We start from the raw sequence: 24,577 nt of genomic DNA on the forward strand, positions 1-24,577 counted from the left end.
AGGTTCTGATGTAATAGTGACTACAACTTTTACAACGTGATAACTTGATCCACACCTACCTGTTCATACGATCTCACCAATCTCTAGCAGACTAAGGGCGTATGTTTTCCGTCGACGTTAAATGCAGTGACTTCGGCCAGGTTGCTGTGTTTGAAAATCCGTGTGCAACGTATACCTTGATTTATGGCGACAGTGTCAAAACTATAACATATTGCCCGTAATGATAAGATTATTTATAGAACAAAAATAAGGTTTTGACTGTTTATTTATGACACTGAAGTGAATGTTCAAGTCCTTCCCAGATGAAGTCCTTCCCGCATGACCATCACAAACAGTAAGGAAGAGAAGTTTTACACTCACGTTCAAAATATGCAAAAAGTGCAAATAATTGCTTCCTTCATTGTGGGAATAATTGTTAGGAGAACAAGATGACACCTACACATAGGAAAATGTATCGCAAGACTTCATATTTTTTTCAAACTCATTAAAATCCCCGACGCTGCACCTCCCAGGCAGTATCACACGTATAATTTGACAATAAGGTATTGCGATAAATACGTGATGGGTGACTTGTTCCAACCAGTTCAGATTGTGCACTGAAATAGCTCTGTGGCGACCCATATCTACGAGATTGAGATCTGAACTCCTGACGGGTCGTGGTAGAGCCGCTGCAGACTCGTGAAGAAATCACCAGCGGCATCTGAACCACATGATCCAGGATTGTCGTCTATCAACATTGGTGTCTTCGGAAGATGGCCATCGAATTTTGGCACAACCCCCTGATTAGGATAGCAGTGATGTCCATTCAAAATGTGTATGTTTCAGTCTATGGATTTAGAGCCTCTTGTGCCTTTTAGCTCTGTTGCTTTCAGAAACCCATGTCACATATACAAAATGAACAAAGACATAAATGTTGTGGTATGAAGGTGAATTGAGGAGTTTTGGAGGCAATGATGTTTTAAACATATTGTATTCGATTTTTAGACATCTATGCACTGAGAAAAGGATAAGGAACACGTTCTCCAACACAGAATATCCTCTCCTAAGTGTGTGCATAGGTAATTTAGATTCCCGCAACTAAAGATGACAAACAGTGGACAAGAAAGTAGTACAAGTGAAAAAGAGATAGATCTTATACTGAATAATATAAATATGCTACACAAATGGTTTCGTCTCACTGATGAATGACTGCACTAATTTAAATGCATTTGTATTTTCACATGATGATAGATCTGCACTTACTTCTATCAAAAGTGTGAGGTCAACTGAAATATTTGATGAACAAATGCCCTTAACAGATAGCCTGAAGCTGACACGTGTTTGTACAATGGACATTCAAACAGGTAGTGATATGAGTCCTCGATATGAAATTCCCGAGATGTACATTTGGGTAAAACAGCAACTATTCTCGCTGCTCGTAATTCAATCTGTTTATTTATTTGTTCGAAAGTGCACCCGTCCCAGACTTCACATGGGCATTCAAGTGGGGCCGACTGAACATGGTATAGGTCTTACTAAGGGTACCCCTACACAATACATATTTCAGAAGTCGTATGAAATTAATCATTTTGGAAACCTTTTGCCAGTCCATTTTCCGTGGCGGGTAATCTTAACTCCAAGATATTTGTGATTATCAAGAAATTTATTTTCAACACCATCAAAGTAAAGATGTGGTATGTGATTGTGGGGGTCGACTGCCAGCCCCAGATCATATGTGGGTAAAACCGCGTTTTATTGTGAGTTTTAACAACGCTGTAGCAACATGGCGGGGACACCAGAAATGGGCCTCACAGATTGTGTCGATGTATGATATCGAACCCAGATCGTCGGTGTGACGGGCGAACGCTTTAACTACTAGTCTATGCCACCGTTACCCGTTTTCACTGCGTAACCTGTGAATACTTGAAAACAAACAAGGACCCACTCTGTAGCAGAGTGTTAATGTTGTTCGAGCTTCTCTCATAAATTGTTACAAATCTGGAAACACATCACATCAATGACAGCCATGTTTGCAGTGCAAACTGTCACACGCCGAATCACAGCATGCTCGGAATAAATCAGGTTGAGGAAGAAGTTTTAATGCACTAATGTACACATCATCTCATGGTAATTTTTCATTTCAGTTCTTTGCTCGTCTTTAACTTGTCACATAATTGATAGTTATAATAGTGTGCAAATAGGATTTGTACCAGGAGAGTGTACTTAATGTACCCGTGAGCATTTACGAAGCACCGCACACCTTTGTGACTCATCCCCACAAAATAACTGCAGTCGGTACTTCACAGAGAAAGTGTAATCCCAAATATAACAGGTGTTACACCTGTTTGATATAATACGTTCGACGAAAGTACAAGGTGTTGTATATAGAAGGAAAACAATCTCATTAAAATCGTGAGTTTAATCGAGTTTGACATCTATATGAGGTCACGGTGAGACGATTCAAACGCTTGTCCCAACTGGCAAGAACGGGATCTTGTGGCCAGACTCGCTGACTCGGTTGACAAATGTCATGGGTCCCCGGTTGAGTAGATCGATGCTCATGCTGTTGACCACCCGATTGTCTCTTTTAGACTCGATTATTTACATATAGCTGGAATTTTGCTGAGTGCGGCCTTAAAACTAAACTCACTCACTTACCCAACTGGCAGGTCCCTGGTGGAAAAGGAAGTATTATTTTAGTTGTTGGTGTTTTAACTAATTAATACCGTGGTATGAATAGGCGCGGAAGTATGGGCATTCTGAGATAACATATGTTCCGCAAGACTTATGTCAGATGGAGAGGTACACTTATCATGTGTAGTGTTTCTTTACATTGGTGATTTCGGTGCCAGTGATACTGGTCCCGTGAAGGACGACAGAGCAAACTTGTGAAAGGTCGGAATAATTGATACAGTACCATCTATATAGAACCATCAAACCCTTGCCTTATGGTCTGGAATTGCGTGATGTACGTAACTGGACGTTTTAGAGGTATCTTTGTTTTGGACAGACTTGTTGGTTGGGCCATTCATTCTATTTTCTTTGCGTTTCGATTGATATGTTGTACGATAAACAAGGGATTTACTGTAGGAGGAAGCTATGCACACAGATAAAACGTCATGACCAAAAGATAGAAAAACAAAAACAAAACAAGGACATATCTGAAACAACGTCAAGACACCACGAAACTAATAGTCCTCGTGTCACCATATATCCATCAGAAAAGAATATCACTCTGATTTTGAGCTCTACTAGACGTATGTAAAATGCTTTACCTATTGTCTGGACATGTCCATTGATAGTTTTGCACAATTTCTAATGAATCGGTGATAGTTAGAACAAGTATGACTGTGCATGATTATATCAGATTCCTATTTCTAATTCGGTTTTCATCCCCAATTACCCATGTCACTGTTAATTGCGGCGGGATAAAGCGGTAGCCTACTGGTTAAAGAGTTCGTGCGTCTTGCAGAAGACCCGTGTTCGATTCCCGATATGGGTGCATTGTGTAAAGTCCATTTCTGATGTCCCCACCTTGATACTACTGAAATATTTTGCTAAATTGGGCATGTGTAACACTAAACCTTTCCACTTTGTCAAAGGAGAAACCGTGAAGACCAATTTTGTAACACATTTTGTATCCAGGCATCGAGAATGTCCGGCACGTTTTGTTGTTTTGTTTTTCATGTTTTTGGAAACATGCATTATTCAAAATTAATCTCCCAGTCTCCTCCCATAAACTGTCAAATGATCGATCACTTTTATTACCTTTGTAAAGGTGCAGAACTAGGTGTAGTATATTGCGCAATATTGGTAGCCTGGTGGTTAAACTGTCCGCTGGTCAGACTGAAGACCCGGGTTCGATTCCCTACATGGGTACAATGTGTAAAGCACATTTGTGGCGTCCACCACCATGACATTGCTGGAATGTTGCTAAAGTTGTCGTAAAACCATACTCACTCACGCACTCCTCATGTGTACATGTCCCATATATTGATAAACATGCCACAGGCTTGTTGTCAATGCAATTTTTACGAATACTCATCCATGTAACTGACCTTTTGATAATTTGATATTTAAAACTTTACTCGCAACTCTGTGGAGACATAGATGGAACACCTGTAACAGGATAAACACACCTTGATATCAATCTGTAATCAACACCTTGTCGGCAGAATTAGCAGCTGTGACGTGTTTTCTGTTTCGAGATGTAGGTTATATTTCTGTGTTACTGCAGAGGCTTTGAAAAGAATTATAGAATCTTTCAAATGTCGTTTGAATCCTCCAGGGGCCAATAATTTTTGCAATAAGTTTAACAAATGGAAAAAAAAATAAATTCAGACATTTTTGTTGAATTACTAAGATATCGGTAACCATTTACTCGAAATGTGTCTTTCAGGTCGCTTTTTTTCCAAAAGTAATAAAAATGTAATATATTGCAGCACCCGAGCGAAATAGAAAAAAAAAACTTGATGGGGTGTTACTAAAGCAGAGTAACACAAAACACTCAGCTACTTAAATGTTAGTAAATTGTATTAACGCATTTTTATGTTTTCTGTAATTCATTCAGGAGGAATAGTGTCTGCACTCATTATTTAGAAAAAGATATAACATTCATCTGTGAACGTTAGGTTTCTGGCCACGTAACTATCCGAAAATGCAGTCATTACATATCTCATAAACTCAGTTTTGTCTCAGTGACGACGATGTACTTCAGAACGAGGATGGCGACGTGGATGATGATGACAATGGAGACGGTCTGGTCGATTTCAGTGGTGTTCCTGTGTTGAGGCCTTTGTGCTCCCCTTTCTGGGTTATCATGCAGTACAACGTTTATGGAGAAGTCAAATAGAAGAATGACCCCATATAGAAGGCGATCCAGTGAAATTATGTCCTTTGAAAAGTCCAAGATCAGCTGATTGTGAGCGCTGATAAACCGCCCCGATCATAAATCCTGGTCTGTCAACACCGAAGTGTTTCACTAAAATGGATCAAATCTACCACCTGCTTGTCTTCAGGCTGTCTGGCATAGCGGAAGGATGCGTTTCTGTGTTGATACTGCCCCATTTAAAATTGTTGTGGTGCATAGTTGTGGACGTATTGTGGAACTTCGTAAAAAAGAGCCACCATGATTTTAAAATATCAACAATTATTTTCAGCCAGATATATAACTGACAGGTACCGTTTTACAAAACAGTCATAAGCCTCAACTGCATGTATAAGCGACGCAACATCGGAATTGAGTTGGGGGGTTGACAGTCTTTATGTGTCAGTGTATGTCATGTATATATCTGTGTACATTTGTATATGGGGTCTCTGTTTAAGACGGTTTATTTTAGTTATCAAATTTGTTAACTGTTCTTTTGTCCGCGGCATAACCAGGACGTCAAATATGGCGTCAGTTCTGTCTTGTGAAACAGTACATTGGACAATACACACTAACAAAACACACACATGACACTTGTAATCAGGACGTTTAGTCTGACGCCCTGTGGTGCCTACATTGTCCACAGAAATCGGGAACTTCACTTTAAATGGTTGCGTTTTTCGGATAGTAATGCCAACTTATTATGTTTCATAGATTCGACTAGTTGCAGATCACTGACGCTCAACGTAAAAGGCACGTAGGCCATGATAGTGGCTAAAGCGTGGTTAAACCCTGCGTTCGGTTCATCCATTGTGATGCCCATTTCTCGCCGTGACATTGCTGGAATATTGATAAACCGGCTTCAAATCGCATTCACTCCTCGATGTACAACTGAGACTATTGGAAGGAGAAACGCGGGGGAAAGGAAAAAGGAGATGATTCAAAATGGAAAGAGAGAGCAGTCCATCGTGTTCGAATTTTGTATAATCTTCAGTAAATTATCTTGTTTTCGTCCACTGACAAAATTAACTAATGGGTCTTATCGAACTAGTCACAAGTCTATAAACACTGACATGGAAATGTGACATTCGAGTAAGCTGACACCCAGGACGAAATGCCCCGGACACGAGCTATTCAGTAATAGGTTTGCTCAGCAGTTATCAATAAGCTTTTATCTGACATCACCTGTAACACAAGGCATCCGATATGCTGCTTATATAAGCACATGGTCCATTAAGTCTATAAAACTGACCCAAACTGATCGACAGACACATTTCATTGCCGCCATGTTTCGACTGATCGTCGCTTCGGTTTTAGTCCTATGCTACGCTTTGGCTGCATCCGCTGTCAACTTTCAGCGTACCGTTGTCGCTATCTCCAAGACGACTGACTGGGGTCAGAACATCTTTCTTCGGGGAGGGGCCGGTGCTGACGGCATCCGCATCAGACACGAGCTGAAGACTCGGTACCCTGACGGTTTCTATGCCCAGACATCCCGAGGGGACAACTATCTAAGCTGGGGAGGCGCTGAGGAGACGCAGGGAAAATACAACGACTTTGTTGATGCTGAGGGTACTCCCATGATGCACTCCACCAATGATCAGTGAGTTCGTTTTCTTGATAACAGTATTGGTACCTACTCCGTCATTGTAAAGAGTGACTGATGGGTAGGGTGTTCAGGCTCGCTGACTTTGTTGACACGTGCCATCATAACTGGTAGATCGGTTGGTTGGTCACTAGATTGTCTGGTCCAGACTCGACTATTTACAGACTGTCGCCATATGGCTGGAATATTGCTGAGTGCGGAGTAAAACAACAAACAAACAATCGCATCTGTTGAAATGATGTTGGCAACAATATAATTTTCTCCCTTGTTGTCGATCATTTTACGTGGATCATTCAGGCTTTGTACCACAACCTTAATTGTTATGTAAAATAATCTGTGATTGTTCCGTTTTGCATTACGTTGTCCAGTACAGTCTGTAGTTGCAAATTCATAGACTTATCTCCCTTGTCGACCTTAAAGCTGACATGACATTCAGGAGCCATGCTAGCGGAACAATTATGTTTTGTAATTCTGGCTAAATAATATGCCAGTTGTGTGATGCTGACTGGCTATATTGAACCAATGGGGCCATTGTTGGTTGTCGTCCATCATAGCATATTATGATAGCAGTGCTTTGTAAATGATGTCACAGTCAGTTTCATGTGAAGTCATTTTTACACAGGGGAAAAGGGCTCAGAAGAAGGTGTTTGTTAAAACGAAGGCGCAGGATTTACATTAAATCAGCAGGGACTGATAATACGTACTTCCTTATAGTGTTAATGCTCTACATCAATCCACCTTCCGGCTTGCGGAAGGTGACCCCGGTACGTGAGACAGTAATTAGATGTAACGTTACTTTCTGTCGCCAGTATATTATGTTATGATTTGTTGATTACAGCACTTTCGATCACACTAACTCTTCCCTCCTCGGTCTCGTTGGGGAGAGCCTGTGGATAGCTGATCTCTACATGGACTGTGACCAAACTGAGAATGGCTGGTTCGATTTCAAGGTAGGTAACTCTAACTCTGGTAAAATGTCAGGATTTGGAGCTGTTGCTGAATTTTCTGTGTTCAGTGATCTGTAGAGCCTCTTCTTCCTACTGTTGCTACCAGAATACTACAGTGCTTCTTGTACTATTACTACTACTACTACTACTACTACTACTACTACTACTACTACTTCTGCTGCTGCTGCTACTCCTCCTCCTCCTACTACTACTACTGCTACTACTAGTACTACTGCTACTACAGCTACTGCTACTGCTACTGCTGCTACTACTACTACTACTGCAACTACCACCACCACCACCACCACCACTACTACTACAACAACTACTACTACTACTACCACCACCACTACTACTACTACTACCACCACCACCACTACTACTACTACAGCGCACAGACTAAAACTTAGTAAAGAACGTTGGGTGTGGAAGTATCTTGGATACGTTTTGCAGCCTGACTCCAGAGAATTTATAAGGACTTCAGTCCTGCCCTAAAACGACAGATGTGGTCTCACCCTAGGCAAGTGAATCTGTTCAAAACTTGCTCTGTTCACCAAGCAGAAAATGGGTACCCAGTGGGATAATGTCGCGAAATTATGACCCTTCAGCGCCTAACAGACAGCTTGGGTTATGTGGGGTGATAATAATCAGACTGTATGGGCGCTTCGAGCATCCATTGTTCATTCAGCAACACGCAACATGGACTGTTATTACTAAAACAACGACAACTACCAAAGCGATGTAAAACCTCACTCACTCACTCACTCACTCACTCACTCACTCACTCACCTGCCAAAAAACACAACCCGCACCCCATCCCGCCAGGAGTTTTAAATAGTAACAACTCGTCACAAAAAACAACACCGTTGTTGTTGTACAGGGTTACATGGTGGATCTTCGACCAGGCGTCTACGGCGAGGGATGGGAACAGTATATCTCCGAATCCACATGCGACGTCGACGGTGAAAACGTTGACGTTCCCAACAGTGGCAACCACCACGCCAAATGCGGTTACTTCAATCTTGGAATTTGGAACAACGGTCGATGCTGGTCCACGAAGCTAGATTACCAGACAATGCTGTTCCGCTATGCGTGGACGGAATCTTAAGTTTAGACTCGAACTCAGAGATGGTGGACCTATTCAGCCAACGAGTATATTTTTTCTTTTACAAATTTGTTGATTTTGATGTTTAGATTTTGATTCCACCACGTCATCGCCGACATAAGTATATCCCAATAATGATATAGACGAGACAACATGCATTTCCGAAATATATAGGCCTGGAATGGTGCCGTAAACAACTGAATAAAGTCAGATGTAGAGTTCCCAGACGTCTTCTTTACGAACATCACAATATCGCAGTATCGATTATCGAAGTTAAAAGTTCTAGCCATGTTTTTTTTGCAGTGAAAAAGTACCGATGAATGTCACTTAAACAAAACAGTAAATCAAATAAATTGAAATTAAGATCGCAAATCTCATAATTCTACCTTGCCAATTGAACATTTAAATCTTAGAATTTTACTCAACACAGGATAAAAGCTGTTTAACGAAAGATCAGAGTTATTGGTTTGTATTACGACCCGTGAAGGCCCCGGGGTACAATAGGCCTTCAGCACATCCCATGCTTGCCATAAAAGGCGACTATGCTTGTCGTAAGAGGCGACTAACGGGATCCTGTAGTCAGGCTCGCTGAGTTGGTTGACACATGTTATCTGTTCCCAGTTGCGCTGATCGATGCTCATGTTGTTGGTGACTGGATTGTCTGGTCCAGACTCGATTATTTACAGACCGCCTCCATATAGCTGGAACATTGCTGAGTGCGGCGTAAAACTAATCTGCCTCACTCACTATTACGAGGGGTAAGCACAGTAGATGGAACAGTGAAACAAATACACGTGCCGTACGTGATGAGCGTTAACTTAGACCAACCCTACGTGTTCACGGTGTTTCATGTAAACAGACTATACGTATGGCTATATATTCAGCGTACCTGTCGTAACACAATATCTGCTGTCAAGCACTCCTTGGCAGGTATTTTCTTCACGAATGCCGAAATCAGGAATCAGTATTCAGGATATGTTCAGTGAGAGAAGTAGTAATCTGGAAACCTAATACCTACAAGATTAGGTCTTAATCGTTTGTTAATCGAGTTTGGAGCAAACAAACCGGGACAATCAGAACAAAACTGGGGTTCGAACCACTGTCATAGGTTTCTGTCACGTCCGAGGGGAGCAACTCAACACAATTAAGTGCAGTACCTCAGATGACATCCATCCCCAGCTTCCCCCATCCACAACCCCTGTAGAAACGGAAGTCTTCCACCGAATGACATTGCTTCCAGATTACACAGCACCATAGCGGTATCGGACGTGGACGTAACATGGAAAATGAAATCTCTGATATTTACCCTATGTGATATACAGCAGGGGAATTTATCGCTGCACTTATGGGTGAGTAGGTATGGTTTTATGCCGTTTCAGACATTATACCCATGTGGGTCCTCGGCGTAACGAGCAACCTCGAAAACTAGGTTAGGCTAGCCCCAGCCCCAGCCCCAGCCCCAGCCCCAGCCCCAGCCCCAGCCCAAAGTTATATGAACAGTTACTTTGTTAAAATGTAACTACGTATAGACACTGAGTGTATAGCGACGAGAACACGAAACATTAAGATTATTTACTGCAAGATTAACAATGCTTTATTGTAATATCTAACTTTTAAACGTAAAATCTCAAACATATATCTGAAATATCTGTATTCAAACGCATTACTTCAAAGGTAGATTCAAAATAATTTTGCGTTATTATTTGAAAAAAATCCCAAACCAGTTTATTCGATACCTGCCTACCAATACTTGAATGTTTATTTCGTTGTTATGTAACAAGGTGAACTCATCCCACCCACTGTTCTGCTTACTGACACTGACCGCAATATTAAGCTCGTTGATAAATGCTATATCAACAATAGACAAAACAAACAAGAAGTTAGGGATGAGACGAAATGGACAGGACCGAGTGTCGCAATCGAGTTCTTGTTCAAATGCGTCTTTCAAACATGAGCCGTTTGTGTAGTGACACGTGGCATGTACTTGACGTGTCGCGTCAGTATTTAGAAGATTTGATTTTGTTTTACGCAGTAATTGTCAATAGTTCAGCACAACTAAACTGACGAGAAAAAGAAAGTGCACAGGTTGTGTTTCTTCCAGTAAGTTAACACTAACAAAACCTTTTGATGAAATGGAAAATGGGTGCTGACGCACTCTACAATACACGTGTTTTATCAGCCTAATATCATTGTAACACAGTCTAAGTAAACGTATCCTCGGTACGTTTCGTTACACTCCACTATTGCGTGTAACAAAACCTTATAGGAGGTCGCGGCAGGTAACCTTTGAGGCAGACCAATCAGCTTACCAAATCGCGAAAGTGCACATTCGCACGTACCTTTTGAACTTATTATCTCGAAAAGGTTCGTACCCGAACGATTCCGAAAGCTGTTTAGCGTACGCTCGCTTCCGGGTTATGCACACGGCGTACGTACAACCATGACAACGGTGAGTAAACAGTCGCTGAAAATAGTGTTTTGGGCAATATTCAGGGATGATATCTTGCGGAAATATTAGCTAATGGTAACCATGTCAACAGAAACCCCAATGCGTATATACTGCAAGTCAATTAACTGTGTTATATGCGGATTTTTGTTTGTGGAGAGATCTGTGTCAGTGACTTGAATATTTTGAAAGTCCCTCCGATCCCTAAATAGTAGCCGTTGTCTGATTGGTTAAATCTATTTAACCGTCTAGCGTTTGAATGGACGGCCATTTGTCGCTCAAAGGTTACCTGACGCGACCTTCTGCTAGGTTTTGTTAGACTCAGTGGTGGAGTGTAACAAAATACACTGAGACTAAGTTTATGTAGACTGCATTGTAGTGAACGAGTGAATTTAGGTTTATGCCGCACTCTGCAATATTCCAGCTATATGGCGGCGGTCTGTAAATAATCGAGTCTGGACCAGACAATCCAGTGATCAACAACATGAACATCGATCAGCGCAACTGGGAACCGATGACATGTGTTAACCACCCGATCCCGTTAGTCGCCTCTTACGACAAGTGTAGTCGCCTTTTATGGCAAGCATGGGTTGTGCTGAAGGCCTATTGTACCCCGGGACCTTCACGGGTCTAGACTGCATTGTAACAATAAACAGTGACGTAGTGGTGACCACACGATACGTACGATGCTGGAAGGTGAAGACAGTTCCAGGCAGCGGTTGGTTGGCCCATATGCCAAGTGCACTGAGTTGTCTGGTCATTGTGAATCGGCTCATACAATGACCCAACGATGTTGCAGTAGATGACGTTACCGTAAATATTCGATTTGCTTAAGTGAATAACCCGAGGATAGCGACCCTCTTGAGGTGGTGTGACCCTGGGACGTCCACTTCTGGGTCGATCACATGTCTGGATTGTCATACGGAAACTGTTACACAGCCGAAGTATGATTTGTCGTGTGCAACCTAATGTCCTTGCAACATATCTGTTGTAAGTACCCAATTGTGACATTCCTGTGGTCCATTCTCGTTGCGCCGACGTCAATATTGAATTTTCTCGTGGGATGTTTGTCAAGTGATTGTTCAGGTTTCTCAACAAACAGGTTTTATACTCTCTATACGAAACTGCTCGTGCCTGGGACAATAATCACTAATTTGCGAAACTTCGTATTTCACGCATATAACGGAGGTTATAGGGGTGAAAGGTGAGTGACGTATTCTTGAGTTGTAAAGTCCGCTTCTCCTAGATTACATCGGTGGACGTTGAAGCCGTGTATCACTTGAGACTTTTAGCCACATCGTTTTGAAAGTGGTTCTCTTGTTCGGTCGCAAACTCACTCACTCACTCACTCACACACGCAAGCACCCACTCACACACATGCGTTGTACCTAGTTTACATTTTGCCCTCCGTCCTTATATAATTGACCTGTTTCAAAACGGTAGTGTACTTGACCCGAATCATTCGAAATGTCCTATTTGCAGAAGTATTGTCATACAGGATAATGCGTAATTCGATATGCACTGTCGTTGGGACCAGCCAGTGTCAATCAGAAATCACTTCACTATTTATACCCCACGTCCTTGTTTATGACAAACTGACGAGATTGTGTGTTGACTGTATGTAATATGACTCTATGCGTTTGTCAGTCAATAATCTGTTGATTTAGGTTCGAACAAGAACAAGGTGAAGGGCAAATTCTTAATAAAAGCCAAATGATTCCCACTGGTCTTTCACTTCGCACGCAGTCAGCATAATGATGAAACTTGTCGTCTGCTCCGTTTTGGTCGTCTGCTTGGGGCTGACTGTCTCGGCAGTGAACTTCCAGCGAACAGTCATCGCAATCGGAAGCCTCACAGTACCTGGCGAGTATCTGTTTCTGCAGGGCGGCGACAAAGCGGGGTCTCCTGTCCCCATCCTCCATAACATGACTGTAGGGAACGCACGATCTGTCTACGCGCAGACGTCTGCCGGTGATCAGTTCCTTAACTGGAAAGGGAGAGAATCCGACCAGGGTGGCTACATCGATAGCCAAGGCCGAGAGATACAGGCGATGGGAACTCCTATGATCTGGACAACAAACAATAGGTGAGGTCTTCCTCTTATTCCGTCACTTGACAAGGGACACATACCTGTTCCACACATTAGGTCTGCTTACACAATGACATTTAGAGAGCGGTCAACTGTAGCATACCCTCAGAGCATAAGTCGCGGTGGCTGAGCGGGTTAGGCAGCTGAACGTGTGTGTTGGCGAGTAAGTGCCTCACTTTGAGGGTGTGGGTTCGAATCCCGGACGGGACTCAATCCAACAAATTAAATAGAATCAGTACTTTCCTAAGAAAGTGTAACCTCAGATATTTTCGCTGGTTTTAATTCCAACTCTATTTTCACAATGTATGACTCATGTTTCCACATCTCGGGTCAAATAGGGTGATATGGACCAGTTCTTGTTAAGGGTGTACCAGTTCATTCTTTCGGCATAGACAATTCGACGGTTCGTTTGTGGAACAACCCATACTTAAGGCATAGTACTTCACAATCAAAATTTAAATCAAGCAGAAAAGCATTCAATAGCTCAGCTCGACTGTACGTTTCCTACTCAGCAATACGTCATACGCAAATACGTCATCGGACCACACAAGTTTAAGTTACTTCGTCACACAGATGACCCGTGGTCGATTCTCCACATGGTCATAATGTGTGAAGCCCATTCCACTGTCCCCGCGCCGTCGTATTACTGGTCAGGACCATGGCCAAGAGCGGCGTTAAACCATAATCACTCACTTACTTAAGTTACTATCTGTTTGGATGGTCACAAATTTATCGTACAAGATAACCATAGGAAATCATGCTTAAAGATATTCAAGATGCCTGGGAGTGTAATTCTGTCACTTTATTATTTGTTCATTTACACGGTATTCCTGATCTTACAATCATAAAAATGAAATTGCAGTAAAAAGCTCATCTGTATATATTCAATCAAAACGACCCGTTAGTTTTTTTCTCTATACGTTTTGTCTTATAAAGTTTCCACTTAACTGTCAATCTGCCTGGGTGTTTCCTGACAGTTATCTCTGATGTAAGTTGTCATAATAAGTGTTCTTGGAAAGGAGTTGTAAGAACTTGTTCCCCATCGTTTCATTTTGGTGGGACGGTAGGGTAGCCTAGTGGGTAAAGCGTTCGCTCATCACGCTGATGACCAGGGTGCTATTCCCCACAATTTCCCATGATATTGCTGGAACATTGTAAAGGCGGCGTAAAACTGAACTCACTCACTCATTTTATATATGAGTTCATTTTATGAATGTTTAAACTAAACGCAGAAACTACCAGGCCTCTGTTGATGCTGACGGCCATGGCTACAGTGACCTCAACTACCAAGGAGATCATCTCTGGATTGCGGACATCTACATGGACTGCGACAAAACTAGCAACGGCTGGTTTGACTTCAAGGTACTGTCCCAGTCCGGAGGTACACTTACTAGTGTCAAATAGAAACTAACAATCCATTAACAGTTAACGTGTTATCTCGCCAGGCCTCATACTCTGCTCCTCACTAATACCGTACGGTTCTGCGGTTGTTTGCTGTTTTTAGACGAACACACCAATTGCCCAGCTATATGACGGCGGCCTGTACGTATTCCAGTTTGGATCAGACACGCCGGTGATTAACATCCTGGGCATCGATCTCGCAAATAGGATACGCGTCAACCAAATCAGCGAACCTGACCACCCGTACCCGTTAGTCGTCTCAGCGTTGGTTGCTGAATATCAGTTCTAACTCAGATTTTCGAAGATTGTCAGTTTATGCACTATTTGAGCGTTGTTAATGGAAGTTTGTTAACATGCTTGTCTTTTATATGAACCCTTACAGGCGTACATGATGGACCTCCGCGAGGGCAAAAAGGACATTGGATGGGAGGACCACTTCATCAATCAGGAATTCTGTATTGTCGACGGGTCCATGTGGGGTACCCAGAGTAACCTCCAGTGGGATCCCCGCAACCATCACGGACGCTGTGGGGCCTACAATTTCGTTATATGGTCCAGGAATATTTGCTTCGCCAACCAGCTCAGTCACCACATGATGGCCTTTGAAGATGAATGGACGGAAGATGCAGAACCCACCACCCAATAGATATTGTTATTGCATACATCAGTGTAGTCCCTGTGTAGGGTAGGGTCTTCAGTGATGGATTTTGAATTTGTGACAAATTCTATTTAATAAATCGGCTCCATTTTTAGTTGAGCGTTAAGTGTTTTGTTATATTGCTAGCTGTGAGAATTGCTTCGAGTCAATTGTTTCCACGTCAGAAGCTGCGTTTTATTGTTGGATTTGCTTGTGGATGTTTAGAGAATTTAGTGTTTCTATGATGCAGTTACCTCACCCTGCCCTCAGTGTAGTTGGAGGAAGCTACACCTACCTACGCCGATGGTGTTATGCAGACCGATCTATCTCGTCCAGCCCTCGATGCTGTTATTAACGAACCCACCTCACCCAACTATTCTCTTGTAAGATGAACAAGAAGATATGATACCACGGGTACCCTATGACACCATATTTCTGCTAATTTTGGTGCTCCTTTAACGCTTGTAAATGCGGTATAGCTATAACATGTTACATTTGATCACTTTCTAAATGGCATCATGTTATCATAGCTTTCGACCGAGAGAGCCGTGCCAATTTACACTTATCAGAGGGGTACACAAAGTACGCAGTCTAGACTACCAGTTGTCCGACTTTCATTTTTGTGGAAGTCACAGTGGCTGAGCGGGCTAGGCGGCTGACTTTGTGTGCTGGCGATTCGGTGCCTGACTCTGAGGGTGCGAGTTCGAATCCCGGATGGGACTCAACCAAAACAGTACTAGAATCTGCACTTTACTAAGAAAGTGAAATCCCAAATATGACATATGTTGCCAGGAAATAACTTTGAATACCCAATACCATTTAGAAAGTGATCAAATGTAACACATTACACGCTATGCCGCATTTATAAGCGTTAAAGGAGCACCAAAATAAGCAGAAATCTATAACTTGAAGAATACGAAATAGGGCCAACGGCTGATCCAAATGAAATACAATTAGGAGATAAACACGTATTGTGTTGGAAAATCAGAGATATATATAGCTCTATTTTATTTCCTCAAAACCTTACACAAATCGAAAACGTTCGGATTTAAATCAGATTTAGAGCATATTTAGAGCGTTATTCAGATTTAAAAGAATACAGACTGTGTTGGAAAATCAGAGGTATGTAACGTGATTATGACTTTGATTGAACATTCACAATCTAGTATTTCTCGAAGTCATAGCAGAATGTTGAATTCATTGTTCTAACATATTTTCGTGAGCGAGCATTCGTTTACCCTTGATCTAGTGAGTGAGTAAATAATAGAGTCTGGACCAGACAATCCAGTGATCAATAGCATGAGCACCGATCTGGGATACGATGACCACCCATATCTCGTTAGTCGCCTCAAACGTCAAACATGAGTTACTTAAGGTCAGTTCTAACCCGGACCTTCATGGGGTTCTTAACACTGGAGCTTTACCCCGGCAGATGACCAGCATAGAAAGTTTATCAGTCCACTAAAATAATAGCCACACCTCGCATGCATGGTTCACTTACTCAATATCTCAAGGAAATAAGAGAGGCACACTTCAACTAATACCTCCCAACCGAAACTTGGCGTTCTTGTTATGCACCATTTTTAGAAATTCAGACCTACCACGTTTATAGATACTTTATCATCCTTTCGGTTTCACGATTCGCCATCGCCAATAAACATATATTTTCTTACTTCCTCATTTTCATGCCGGTGGGGTTATGATAAAACTCCGACACTCTCCAAATCCCGTTACGTTCAATGGATGCCTGGAGATAATTCTGTTGAAATAGCTTAGAGGAAAACGTTGCTTTTGTACGCGCGGGGTCGTCTATCTATCTATCCATCATCATCATTATCATCATCATTATCATCATCATCATCAGACTTAATTCTGACTACGGGAGTTTCAGAGTATGACTAAGTTTCATGAAAATGAGGAAACACTGAGATTTGTTGAAAGAAGACAATCGTAGCACAATCACACTTGAATCACGGAAGGTAGAGACAATGAAGTTTCATCATCTTCTGACTGACTATATAACTGACACACGCTACGCTTGAGCATCACTGTCACTGCCTGATGTGACGATGTCAGCGACAGACCTTGTTGCCGTGCTTGTCGTTGCAGGTTCCTTTGGTCTTCCGCTGATAGGACTTGCGGGTAAGTACTTGGAACTTTGGTTATAACGAACCGGAAAGGGACCACAAAAATATTAGGTCTTTACAACCGTTGCTTGTTATACGCATTTCAACTAAACTTTTACAGCAAGTGGCATGGACAGAAAAAGTCTGTGTTCGTTATAGACGATTGTTTGTGGTTGTTTAACGCCGCACAATATTCCAACTACGTAGTTGCCGTCTGTATATAATCGAACCTGGACCAGATAGTCCAGTGACTCAGTCAAGTCAGAGAGCCTGAACATCCGATCCCGCATTTAACGACTATCATGGTGTTGTGAAAACCAGTCTGATCCGCATTCGCTCGATACCATTAGCTACATACATACGGATTAGTGTACATTTCATTACATTATTTATTTACACCAGATGCTACAAGCTTCACAGTTGTCCCTAGCAACGGGAATGCCACAATGTCATGGAACGTGTCTGGAACCGACATCCGGGAGTTTACAGTATTTCTGTCTACCTTCCCGGCAAAAGATATATTTCACGTGAAGAACAATGCCACGAAGATAGTCAGCGATGACTACAAGAACAGGGTTCAGCTATTTTCAAACAGGTCCTCAGACGGTTCTGTAGTTTTTGGTTTTGAGCTGTTCAATGTGAGCTCGTGGGATGATGCTGGGGAATATGGTTGTTACGAAGGACCACCAGACTATGGCGGTGCAAGAATATCTGAGTGTCGTCAGACCCTCATTGTTGTAGGTTGGTATTTGTTACCTTTTTGGTTTATTCTCTTCATTTATGGTCCTGAAAATAATCGAAACTGCACCATGCAATGCGTTTTCGACACTTGATCAATATTCCAGCATCATTACCGCTGGGGATATCAGAAATGGGCTGAATACATTGTACCCACGTGGGAATCGAACCCGAGTTTTGCGTGACTGGCGGACGCTTTAACCGCTCGACTAATTCACCACTTCAGCTGACGTTAAGATCTACGATTCACATACAAGAAGTAAGATGACACTTTGTAAGCCATGTCATCGGATCTGATCACTCGAGTCATCTAAAACGGGTCTCTGGGGATATCTTCGTCTTCCACCCTAATGTGAGCTGGGTCAGACCCACCTGGGTTGTAGTCCCGGTTCCTCCAGACCATGTCTTGTTTTGTCATTACCTATGTGTCTGAGGTTGTACGTGTTATCAAGGTGGTTCAAGCCTTACACAAACACAACTTCGATCTTTCATAAACAAACAAACAAGCAGTGATATAACTGAAACACGATATGGATCGACATCATACCAAACTCACTCACTGTCACAGATCTGATTCAGGAGCCATACCTCGTGGTTCCGGAATATGTCACAGACAGCGCACGTACCGCCCTACAATGTCTGACCTCCTTTCGAAGTCATCCAATAGGATATCGGCCCAAGGTGTCCGTGACCTGGAGTAAGAATGATAAGCCACTGGAGGGTAGCTCTGGGTACACCATGACAGCTGACACTGGGATGTGGGACATGGAAGTATATCATGCTGCTACCTTAGATGTCAGAAACGTTGGAGTCGAGGGCGAGGGAGCAAGGTATTCATGCCAGGTCGCCATTGGAGACGGGATCCAGACAGACTGGAGCGAAGAGTATGTTCTTGGCACTAAGTGTGAGTATTATAGATTGGAACATGTGTAATTCACATTATAGATAGACCTGAAGTGTGCTTCTCACAACACATTAGGTCTTCTCTTGTTTTCCCAGAATAACCGCATTTGAGGTTTTTGTTATGGAAAGACAGGTTTTACTTTTCGCTAGAAAGACCTCTTCCCAAGTTTTTCTTTTCGTTAGAAAGACCTCTTCCCAAGTTTTGCTTTTCGTTAGTAAGACCGCTACCCAGGTTTTAGGTTTCCTAACTTTATATGAACATCAAGATTCAAATGATACATGGGTGTTTGAAATCAACTGAAAAATATCGTTCAAGATTAAACTCACAAAAAATAAAGCGGGACTGGAGCCGCTACCCTAAGATTCGTAGGCAGACGCTCTACCACACGGCCCCCGGGCCGACGGAGATGTTGGGGTTAAAATATCCATTTATAGTTACTGCCATTAAATTGAATTTACTCGCGCTTCAGTTATTGTTATGTAGCTTCATTAAACGATCATCTACATTCAATTTGTAATTACCCATCATTGACGGTATTTATGTCAGAAAAAAACACTTCCCCTTCGGTTTTACATTGTCTACCAAAACCTCGGAGGCGTGTTTTCTCCTATACATAGACAATACAGTTCCATTGAGCGGACTCCGATATAAAGAAGACCCGGTCAAATGTGACAAACACATTTTAGGGTCTTTGCTGTCGGGAACACTGAGTCAAAATACACTTTGTTTGTATGTTCTTTAACGCCGCATCGGGGTACAATAATTGAGTTTGAACCACACAATCCAGTGATTTGAGATGTGATGACGTGTTAACAAGATGGGCGAGCATGACCATTCGCTGTCGTCATTTGTCATCAAGCATGGGTTTGCTGAGGACCAATTCCAACCTGTATCCTCGCGAGTAGTGGTGATAGAGAAAAATGTGTTTACAGCAGCAGTTCATGGTATTACCCAGTTCCCACTTGGTAAGTGACTAAATAAAAAGAGTTTTAGACCAAGAGAGTACTTGCTATTGGGGAAAATAGTACCACACTAATGCTCCAGTTTCAGAAGATGGGCCCAAGAACTACTCGACCGCTGTGGATGGTGATGAGGTCATGTTGTCCTTCTGGAACCTCAACATCACCGACACCCTCTCCCTGTGGTCTCCCAAACAGACGGTCCTCTTCACCATGGAATCTGCCAAAGTTAAGATATGGTCGAGCTACCGACCGAGAGTTACGATCGGTTCTGTCATAGCTCCAAATAAAGCTGTCCGGGTTATACTTCGGAATGTCTCTGCGACCGATGCTGGTCAGTATGTCTGTGGGAGAGGGGCGATCGACAGGAAGGTCATTGTGCCCAACTGCGGACTGCTCTTAGTTGTGCTCAGTAAGTATTAATGCAGATGGGCGTGAGTCATGAGTGAGCAGGTGGATGCTTTATTGCATGATTGATTGTGTAGAGGGGTGAGTGGAGGCGTTTTTGATTGATTGGCTAGGTGAGAGAGTGTGTGAGTCAGTGGGTAGATGGGTGTGAGTGAGCGGATATTTATGTGTTGGGGAGTGAGTGAATGATTGTTTGGTGAATACTTTGTTATGTGAGTGAGTGGGTGGGTGAGGTATTTCATATCATGTTACATGTGTGATGTTGGATGTGACCAACATTGTTGATGTCTCAAGAGGCCCTGATGGGAGGAAGGGACATAACTCTGGACCGTCAGCACCATATCATGCTCGTAGCTGCCACCAAAATGCTTAACGCCTGAATCGTGCATTATGCTTCCTTCCTCTCTTCCTTAATCTCCGCTCCCTAATAAAACAGAGCACGGTCTAAAGAGGCAAAGAGAACTTATCACTCATACAGGGGAAAAATGACATAGACATGCAAGGGGTCATGGTACCCAGCTGTACAACATGTCTTCACAACTGTAAATGTGTCGTGTAAAATGTTAAAATTAGGAAGTTTTTTGCAGGACAGCCCGTGAAGCCTGTTATTACAGTACCTTCACAGCCGGTGTCAGGGCAGACTATCACTGTCAACTGTTCTACCTTCTCCCGGAGCTTCCCGCTGCGCCATCCACTGTCCATGTCCTTCTCGTGGTTTAAAGACGGCGCCTTGTTGGAGCAGGAAGGGAAGTATATGGTTCTGGGCTCGACACTCACCATCAGTGACGTCACTACAGGAGATACCGGAAGGTACAGCTGTCAAGCCAAGGAAGAAGAAGGTCTGGTGTCAGAATTCAGCGACGCCGAGTGGATGGACATTCAAGGTTAGAACCGGATTTAGCTCAGTCACGAACCCGGGCGATGGGTAGCCTAGTGGTCAGAACGTTCGTGCCGAAGACAAGTGTTCGAATCCCGACATGGGTGCATTAAGGGATGAAGTAAATTTCTGGTGTTTCCGATGTAATTTTGCTGGACTACTTCTAATAGTGGCGTAAAATTATACTCCCTACGTAGTTACCTGGTATCTTTGGCACGGTCATGTCAGAGCAAGGTATCCTGAACTAAGTTTATAACGAACAAGCGTATATTGAACTAAGGGATATGACGTATACACGTATTACGAATTACCCGTGTAGCGAACTAAATTTAGCGACCCCCTTTTAGTTCATTATAACCGTAGATTTCTGTACTATATTGCGAGAAAATATTCAACGTTACTTATTTTTTTAATTTCACTTTTGTTAAAACAGTCAGAAACATAATGTGAGTAATTCCCAAGCGGAAGCAGTTAAAATAGGAATCCATTAACTGACCTGTGTGAGGACATATTCTTAAAACCGTGAAATAATCTCGTAAAGTCATGCCCTTTGTGCCAAACTAATTTTTACAATTATGGGCTTGTTTCAGCGTCTGGACATGGAGGGGAAGTAGCAAGCACGTCATCACATAATGGTAGTACATTCCTTGCTTAAGTTAGTCATCCAGCTTTGGAACAATTGGTCAGGCAAGATAGCATTGTTGGTGGATCCGGCTTGTCCGGTCCAGATCCGACCAGGGTCCGATTTCTCACATGGGTACAGTGTCTGAAACCCATTTGTGGTGTTCTCAGATATTGCTAAGAGGGTCATGAAAATATACTCACTCACTCGCTGACACAGACTGAGTTACTTGTTTGATGTTTTGAATTTCTTGAGGACATGATACTTGGATCCACTTTTAGGCTGTTCCGTTTCCATGACAACAACTAAACAGAACACAGTAGTTCTCGGGGATATGGATGCAGACATGACCAGTGTATACTGGCAATAAGGAAATAGGATATTTCAGTGAAGCAGTTTCGACCTCTCCCGTAACGTGTCAATTACAGCCATTGTTTCATAGCAATATGTTTAAGCGCCCTCTTAAAACTGAGTATGGCAAGGTTTCGGTGATGACAATGATAATTCTGTACAGTCACGAAAGTGAAGACATAGTTTTCACCTTACTTTTTGTTCTGCTGCTGTAGACTCACCTTACTCTTTGTTCTGCTGCTGTAGACTATTCACTAACAAATTCAATGCTTACATGTCAAGATAATCTCAGTCACCTTTTGACAGTATCAACTTTAGTCAGTAGCTCTTCCGCCCTGTTGTGTTTAACTTTTTTATTTTAGATGTAATTGGCGGTTAGGTACCATAGGCTTAAAGCCAATGTGCGTAAAGTATATCCACTCGTGGACGTTGATGCTGGGTTTCATCTATGCTTACGATTAATCCCTGAATATATACAATTTTGAAAGTAACAAATAATTACTTGAAAAGGTGTGAGCTGGGAGATTCTGAACCTGGGAAAATCTAGACTTGCTTTATTTAGGGCTCTGGCGTTGCCGGGAGGGCTAGACAGTTGCGAAAATAATGAGTTCAGGGACATTAAGACTAAGGTTCATGGTAAAAGCCACTCTCAAGCAAGAGGTACATTAAAATATGCTTGGCTGTTAAATCCAGAGCTCAGCAAAGTCCAAATAGGAACCGGAAGAGGGAATATCCATTGATTGATATGATAAAAACCCGGAGTAAACATGGAGTGATGTACGCATTATAAGTTGGGTTATCACAGAGAAAACGTATGGATGTGGAGACCGCCATTACATGGGAGAAAACATTTTGAGTATCAACCACGTCAGCGAGTCTGACCACCTGATCCCGGTTACGAAAAACATGGTTTGGTGCAGGCTAATTCTAACCCGGGTCTTCACGAGTATGAGATGCTATTAGGCAGAGGGTATTGTGAGCAAGAACAGATAGGAAAGGGGGACCTTCGCGAGTGACGACAACAGTTAATTTGTGCCCGTTACAGCAAAAAAAAAAAACGCCAGGAGTAAGTTGCTGATGACTGTAAGCAAGTGAGTGGGTGAGTATTGTTTTACGCCTCTTTTGGCAATATATCAACTAAATAACGGCGGAGAACGCCTGAAATGATCTTCACGCATTGTACCCATGTGAAGAATCGAACCCGGGTCTTTGGCGTGACAAGCGTACAATTTAACCACTGGGCTACTCCACCATTCCATCATGAAACTTGCTTGTTACCCATGGAACATACTCCTAAATTCTAAGTTCCTTATAATAAAGGCGCCGACATACATCAATTTTGCATGTTATTCAAATCGCATCTAAATACATTTAAAGTTGTGTTAATAGCACGGAGGAGAAATATTGTCATGTCATGATATTTCTGTTCGTATCCACAATTCATTTAATTTCAGGTGGTTATTCTGGCACGATATCCGCTGTCGTTGTTGCAGTTGCTGTTGCTGCAATTATCGTCACGGTCATTGTCTTCACATTGAGGAAACGACGTGAGTGTCTGTTGTTGCTTTTGGTTCAAACGTAATACCGAAAGAGATCTTGCAGCAAAGGAGTGGCTGGGTTTGGTTTTAAGCCAATTTTAGCAGTATCAGCAATACCAGGGCGGGGGACATCAGAAATGCGCGTCACACATTGCACCCATGTGGGAATCAAACACGGGCCTTCTGACGAGCTAACGCTTTAACCACTAGACTATACCACCACTCACTGCAGCAAAGGAATCTTAACGGTAATGGTAATGTGAAAAATGTAGGCTTAAATTGGAATATCTTAAAATTTAACACCGAAATGTAATTATCATTGTTGTATCTACCTATTTCCTTTCCAGACCAAAGACGCCCGTTTGTCACCAGAATGTCACCTGTATGCGAGCCGGTGACAACGCCCGAGAGGGACATACAGAAACATGACACTTACTACAGCACAGTCGAAATAAAACAAGATGCAACTAAAATCTCGAATTAGAATTGAAACGGAATCTGAATATATAAATTATTCATATAATCCCCTAGATATTACACTTGCTTTTTCCTTTTGTTTATTGTTTTCAACACCGTAGTCAACAGTATTCTAGCTATACAATGACCAGTCTGGACCAGACTGTCCAGTGACTGACGTCATAAATTGACATCATCAATCTGGTGATCAAGAGCCTGAGCGCCAGTCTCCAGTCTATGCAGTTGTGACAGGATGAACTGTATAAACCAAGCTAACGACCCTCATCACTTGATTCCGTTGGTCTTCTGTTAGGTGTAGGATTGGTCGGTGGAGACCAATATTATTGTTTTATTTTAATAAAAGAATATACACTATTAAAATGGATTTAATACTATGTTCATTGTTGACGTTCCGAACTCGGTACGGATGTAAATGTATCATTTTGTCTGGTGTTGATAACTAGGACCACATTGTGGATTAGATGGACCAAAATGTGCACATGCTGTACGTCATTTTCAGC

The 24,577-nt window shown here is 42.4% G+C and overlaps 3 protein-coding genes across 4 annotated transcripts; all 3 read left to right on the plus strand.

Moving 5' to 3' along the window:
- Nucleotides 1-6,132: 6,132 nt before the first annotated feature.
- On the plus strand, nt 6,133-8,507 carry LOC137267842 (alpha-amylase-like). Its single transcript, XM_067802305.1, has 3 exons — nt 6,133-6,449; nt 7,291-7,402; nt 8,280-8,507. Exons 1-3 carry the CDS (start codon nt 6,133-6,135, stop codon nt 8,505-8,507), a joined length of 657 nt encoding a protein of 218 aa, XP_067658406.1.
- Nucleotides 8,508-12,704: 4,197 nt separating this feature from the next.
- LOC137268013 (alpha-amylase-like) lies at nt 12,705-15,191 on the plus strand. Its single transcript, XM_067802533.1, has 3 exons — nt 12,705-13,036; nt 14,272-14,401; nt 14,823-15,191. Exons 1-3 carry the CDS (start codon nt 12,705-12,707, stop codon nt 15,084-15,086), a joined length of 726 nt encoding a protein of 241 aa, XP_067658634.1. The 3' UTR covers nt 15,087-15,191.
- Nucleotides 15,192-16,792: 1,601 nt separating this feature from the next.
- On the plus strand, nt 16,793-24,437 carry LOC137268096 (sialoadhesin-like). Of its 2 annotated transcripts, XM_067802645.1 has the most exons (8): nt 16,793-17,219; nt 17,606-17,944; nt 18,510-18,845; nt 19,890-20,216; nt 20,800-21,096; nt 21,680-21,724; nt 23,517-23,609; nt 23,948-24,437. In XM_067802645.1, the coding sequence occupies exons 1-8, from the start codon at nt 17,147-17,149 to the stop codon at nt 24,082-24,084; spliced, it is 1,647 nt and encodes a 548-aa protein (XP_067658746.1). In that variant the 5' UTR covers nt 16,793-17,146; the 3' UTR covers nt 24,085-24,437. The 2 variants fall into 2 exon arrangements, with proteins under 2 accessions (XP_067658746.1, XP_067658818.1); XM_067802717.1 differs by lacking the exon at nt 21,680-21,724.
- The last annotated feature ends 140 nt before the right edge of the window (nt 24,438-24,577 follow it).

This window comes from Haliotis asinina, chromosome 1 (assembly GCF_037392515.1).
Source record: "Haliotis asinina isolate JCU_RB_2024 chromosome 1, JCU_Hal_asi_v2, whole genome shotgun sequence".
NCBI classification, from domain to species: domain Eukaryota; kingdom Metazoa; phylum Mollusca; class Gastropoda; order Lepetellida; family Haliotidae; genus Haliotis; species Haliotis asinina.

Coding starts and splice junctions, on each gene's coding strand:
- LOC137267842 (XM_067802305.1), top strand. CDS start 6,133: ATGTTTCGACTGATCGTCGCTTCGGTTTTAGTCCTATGCTACGCTTTG. Junction 6,450..7,290: donor ATGCACTCCACCAATGATCA/GTGAGTTCGTTT, acceptor TGTTGATTACAG/CACTTTCGATCACACTAACT. Junction 7,403..8,279: donor ATGGCTGGTTCGATTTCAAG/GTAGGTAACTCT, acceptor GTTGTTGTACAG/GGTTACATGGTGGATCTTCG.
- LOC137268013 (XM_067802533.1), top strand. CDS start 12,705: ATGATGAAACTTGTCGTCTGCTCCGTTTTGGTCGTCTGCTTGGGGCTG. Junction 13,037..14,271: donor ATCTGGACAACAAACAATAG/GTGAGGTCTTCC, acceptor AACTAAACGCAG/AAACTACCAGGCCTCTGTTG. Junction 14,402..14,822: donor ACGGCTGGTTTGACTTCAAG/GTACTGTCCCAG, acceptor GAACCCTTACAG/GCGTACATGATGGACCTCCG.
- LOC137268096 (XM_067802645.1), top strand. CDS start 17,147: ATGTCAGCGACAGACCTTGTTGCCGTGCTTGTCGTTGCAGGTTCCTTT. Junction 20,217..20,799: donor ACTGCTCTTAGTTGTGCTCA/GTAAGTATTAAT, acceptor AGTTTTTTGCAG/GACAGCCCGTGAAGCCTGTT. Junction 21,097..21,679: donor CGAGTGGATGGACATTCAAG/GTTAGAACCGGA, acceptor GGCTTGTTTCAG/CGTCTGGACATGGAGGGGAA.